This window comes from Rhagoletis zephyria, unplaced genomic scaffold, assembly GCF_001687245.7.
Source record: "Rhagoletis zephyria isolate East Lansing unplaced genomic scaffold, Rhagoletis_zephyria_1.1 Rzeph_scaffold_00002, whole genome shotgun sequence".
In the NCBI taxonomy this organism is placed as follows: Eukaryota; Metazoa; Arthropoda; class Insecta; order Diptera; family Tephritidae; genus Rhagoletis; species Rhagoletis zephyria.
The window spans coordinates 583,440-588,464 of record NW_016157086.1 but is presented as its reverse complement, the minus strand read 5'-3'; the positions used below and the strand labels follow the sequence as shown (position 1 = coordinate 588,464).

Genomic DNA, 5,025 nt, shown 5'->3' with positions numbered 1-5,025 from the left:
GCCCTATCTCAAAAGCTTTGTTTTACGAATACTCATTTAAGTGTAGAATAAATATTTAACTCACCCTGTATCTATACTAACATCGCTTTCGTTGACTTCTAAGTTATTCCAGTTCTAAAAATATCCTTAAAAGTGAAAGCATTCACATGCAAATCCTATTAAATAACAATTAAAAATCGCAAATCCGCAAAATATGACGTTTTCTCAAATTCTTTATACACTACCTACGCACTGACTTTCGGCCGAGAATTTTTAATAAAGCAGATTATGATGAAAGACTGGCACAGCGTATGCACATTACATAACAATGTTCACAGGAACATGTGAAAAAATGTTTACATGCGTGTGTAGATGTGCTTTCTCAAGGCCATGTTAAACATCTCTGCACCGTTCCAATTTTAGTATAATGGTCCCAAACATGAGGATGGGAACAATAAGGCCGGTGTGATTGACCCTATATTTCAAAAATACCTCATATTTTTCATAATTTTTTTTTTATTTTAATTGTAGGATTAACGTTTTCGCTATTGATTTTTTGTTTTATATAAATACTAGGGTGGTACTTAAATGTAGGAAGCAAACTTTTACATCACATTTCCTAAGCCTCAACCCTTACGTCGATGCTACTATAGTCAAGGATATCACACATAAATTTTGGTCGCGATTGGAGGCGGTTAAGGAGTGTAGCATAAGGGTCAAATTTCAGATTACCCTATGAAGACGCCTTAACCGACTCCATTCGAGATCAAAACTTATATATTTATGATATCTTGTGATACCCTCGACTTTAGTAGTATCGAATTTGGGTATTACATAATAAACAAATGAATTCGAATTCCTAACTGAGTTTCAGTTACATAAAAAGCTTTATTTAAACACACAATTCACACACAATAGAAATACATACCGTTAAAGAAATAAATTAATTGTTTCATTTAAAAACTATTAGCAGTTCAATGCCAATGGCACAAGACATGAGCAATCATCAGATAGACGGTGATGCTCAACACACACACCAACATAATGGGAAACCCCACTTTGCAGTAATACAAGAAGGGAAAGTTGTAGCCATGCTTCTCCGCCAAACCCGCACAGATGACATTTGCATAGGTGCCACTAATTGTGCTAATGCCGCCCAGACCAGTGCCAAATATGACTGCCCAAATAAGTGGCTGCACCGGCAAATGCTCCTGTTCTATATCCTCAGTGGCAAGTATTACAGCATGCAACATCATGGGGCTAACCGAGGAGTTGGTGAGAAAGGCAGCACAAAATGCCGAAAACCACAAGACGATTAAAATGGCAACACTTAGGCGTGCGCTAGAGCTGCTATGCCTAATAAGATTGCCCATCACATTGCCAATCACATTGAAGAGCCCCAATTGCGAGGTAGCCTCAGAGAAGACGAACACGCAGGCGAGAAAAAGCATCGTCGACCACTCAATGCGACCGAGTATACCATCAAAGTCCTCGGTGTCTGCCAGTATGAGCAGCAATATGCAGGCGAGCAGTGCGGTCCACGCTGTGGAAAGATAGTGCACATTGGGAAAGAGATGCAGCGAGATGAGCACAAACACGAAGAAGAATACAAAGCAGCATTTGATGAGCAGTACTGAGTTGGTTATCTTAAATTTTGCCTTGAGTGCGCTCACCGTCTCCTTGTAGTCCGACGAGGGTGCTGGCATTTTGCCAATTCGCTTCAAGCGTCTGCGCAGTCGGCGCACTTTCGACAACACCGTTGCACGCATGGCTTTCTCGTCCTGCGAATAGGGGCTTATACTCTTGGCCGTACGCGACCAAACTTTAATGACGCGACGTAAACGCTCTACTTCGGTGCCGTCCCTAAAGCGCATACTGTTCGAATCGTTATAGATGATACGCATATAGACGTAGGCGCTGGCGCCCGCAATCAGCGTACCTGGTAAGATGTGCTCGATGAAGACGAGCCAGTCAATGCCCTCGCGGCGTAGTACCTCATATTGTGTAACATAGTCGCTCGGTGTCTCACCATTTGGCGTCAGCGTAGCACCGACATTCGACGAGATGATCAGGCAGGTGAGCAATGGCAACGGATTTAGTTCCATCAATTCGCAAATGCGCATCGTAATCGGCGCAATGAGCAGCGTCATGAGTATGCTGTCAAACAGCGAAGAGCCAACAAATGTGATGAGACAAAGGCAATTTAGTATTGGCCAAATATGGCCATTAGAAATCTCGTATATGCGTACGGTGAGATAGTCGATGATGCCGGTCTCTGCCAAAATGGCAATGATGAGCGTAAAGCCAAAGAGTAGCAACAGCACCTCAAAGTTGATCCAGCTGATGATGGTGCGCAACGAAGGACGTAGATTGAGCACCGCGAGCATGCTTATCGAGAGCGTGCAAAAGATGATGACGGCCAGCGCTCGATGCACAATATCCAGCATGAGCACTATATAGAAGCCCATGACCAGTATTAAGGCAATAGCAATGCCAATTTCCAAATTGATAGGCGTCGGCTCGTAATAGAATCCCAGTGAGAGTGGTTCTACTATATTTGTTTGTAAGCTAATTAGTAGCTTTTTGCTGCCATTTGCTGATAGATTCTGCAAAGTGAAGAGTTTTGTTCGCTCTATGAGATGTATTTGCTGCAAATTCGTCGAATTAACTAAATTCAAGACCCACATTTTGCTGACATCATGTGGCGCCATTCCATTATGCCCCGCTTGCACCAGCTTAATGGTCAAAGTGCTTTTATGCTCGCCCATTTCAATTAGCTGAGCTTTAGAAATCATTACAAATGGACCCGTTAGCTTGATGAAGAATCCTGTCGCTGTGGACTCCTCCGGCACATGAAATATCTTCGTCGTGCCATTTGGCACACAAATAAAATTCTCAACGGTATGTTCGTGTTCGCCTTTGATCAACAGTAGACTAGTAAAGATAATCCAAAACACAAAGAGCACAGCGATTTTTACTATGCGCATATATTTACTCTTCTTTCTTTGCTTGGCTACTTGCACATCAGCATCGGTCTCATCCTCCTCAGCCGCTGAAGAAAACGAAGTTACGCTCAGGTCGTCGTAAGCGGAGGCGGCACCGCCGTGCAAGCGTTGATCTCGTTCTCCATCTAACGCCTCGGTTTGTGAGACTTTTACAGCTGCATTTACAGCAGATTTCGGCATTCTTTTGTTTAAGCTGCGCCATTCGACAAATTCTATATCGGACTCCAGGGAATCGTGGTCGTCCGCTTCATCTTGCCTCGCTGTCGTCATTTGCGTACTGTGCTTAATATAGGAATGCCAAAACGGTCGCAGCGGATTGCGCACTTTGGCGTTTTGAATTGAATTCGAAGTTTTTAATTTTTTTCTTCAATAATTTTGGAAAATAAATTTTTGTTTCGACTTTTTGTACCGATTTTTCTTACATTGGCAGGAAATGAAAAGCGCAAATGATTTTGTTACGATGAATTTTGGGTTCTGTTTTTGGAACTCATTGGCGGGGTTGCCTAAATTAGTGCGAAATAAGTTGGTATCGATGCATGGGAAAATTGTGGTCTAAAAAGTCGAAAGATTATTAAAATGATGCGCACTTACATAGCAAATTTCACTTTCAATAAAAATTCTTCTGGAACCCAAATCAAAAGAGGAATTGTATCTCCCATTAAAGAGCACCGAAATCTGATTTCTCAAAATGCTTCAACTTCACATACATAAACTGCCTGCATACAGTTAATTTTCTAGTCGATTCTTTGATTCCCCCAAAGTCTATCCTTGTAAATGGAATTCACTCGGACGCAGTCGACAAAAATCGGCAGAATTTAAGTGAGTGTATTTATTCGATTACTGACATTTTGAAACTTTTGCTGTATGCGATTATTGTCGGCTAGTGTAAATGTTTTGGCAACTCTATTTCTGAGACAATTTTCCAGTCGACAAAAATCAGCTCATGAGAAGGGAGTTTTATGAATACTAGAAAAGAGGCCGGCAGGTGAATTATGGAAGTCACTCGACTTTACGGGAAACTAAATATATATGTTTTTTTATAGAGATGGAAAATTTAACCCAAAAAATCCGTCTTTTTCTGTCCGGTTTTCCCCGAACACTATGACAGTATGAACGAGGGTCTTCGTGTCTAGTGCTGCCTAATTTCTGCTTAAACACTGCAGACCGGCCTCCTCGCACGCTCTAAGCGCCAAAGCTTCTTTCAATCTTTGTCGTTGATCACTGAATCACGGACAAGTACAATTGGCATGCCCTACGTCTCCGTAGGTGTCCGGGCCACAAATTTCGCAAAAAGGATATTCCTCGTGCCCGAAGCGATGGAGATAATTTTTAAAGCTACCATGGCCGCCAATAACTTGCGTGAGATAGTAGTCTACCACGCCGTGCTTCCTACTAAGCCATATTTCAAGCCTAAGAATGAGCCGATGAGTCCATCACATCTTGCTTTCCGCTGTGTCATACCCTGTTATCTTTTTCAGCTCCTGCAAGCCTCGCGATCAGTGTTTGGAAGATCTCGTTTTGCTATATAAAGCTCGTGTTTCTCTTGTGTGGCCATTAGACCGTTCGTTATTTTAACTATTTTTTTAAATATACAGTTTGCCGGGCTCAAAAAGATGTCTTTTGGTCTAAAAATAAGCAGTGCAAAATTTTATTCGAATATGATAACTCTAAGTACTTGCGCGTTGCATTTGAAAATTTAGAAAACCATATGCACTCTGGGAAAAAAATTTCTAACAAAATAGTTGAAAGTCGTGAATTTTATAGTCATTTGCAATGTAAAATAACCTACACAATCTGAATATGAGGTCAAAAATTAAAAAGGTAGAATACGTTTTAAGAATTTGCGAAATTATCGTTTTTTTCAAATTGAGAAAACAGCATTTTCAATTTTTTCCAAAAATACCCGGTTGTGATTATCACACCACAAAAAGATCTCCACCAGATTAAAGGTCTTTGAAATCCCTACGAACCTGCTATACAATGTTTTGCAATCAAATTATCAGTTTAAGAGTTATCTGCCAAAAAAATAACAAAAAAAAAC

The 5,025-nt window shown here is 41.0% G+C and overlaps 1 protein-coding gene across 1 annotated transcript; it reads right to left on the bottom strand.

Moving 5' to 3' along the window:
• Positions 1–953: 953 nt before the first annotated feature.
• On the bottom strand, positions 954–3,254 carry LOC108363835 (P protein-like). Its single transcript, XM_017617374.1, has one exon. The coding sequence runs from the start codon at positions 3,252–3,254 to the stop codon at positions 954–956; it is 2,301 nt and encodes a 766-aa protein (XP_017472863.1).
• Between the last annotated feature and the right edge of the window lie 1,771 nt (positions 3,255–5,025).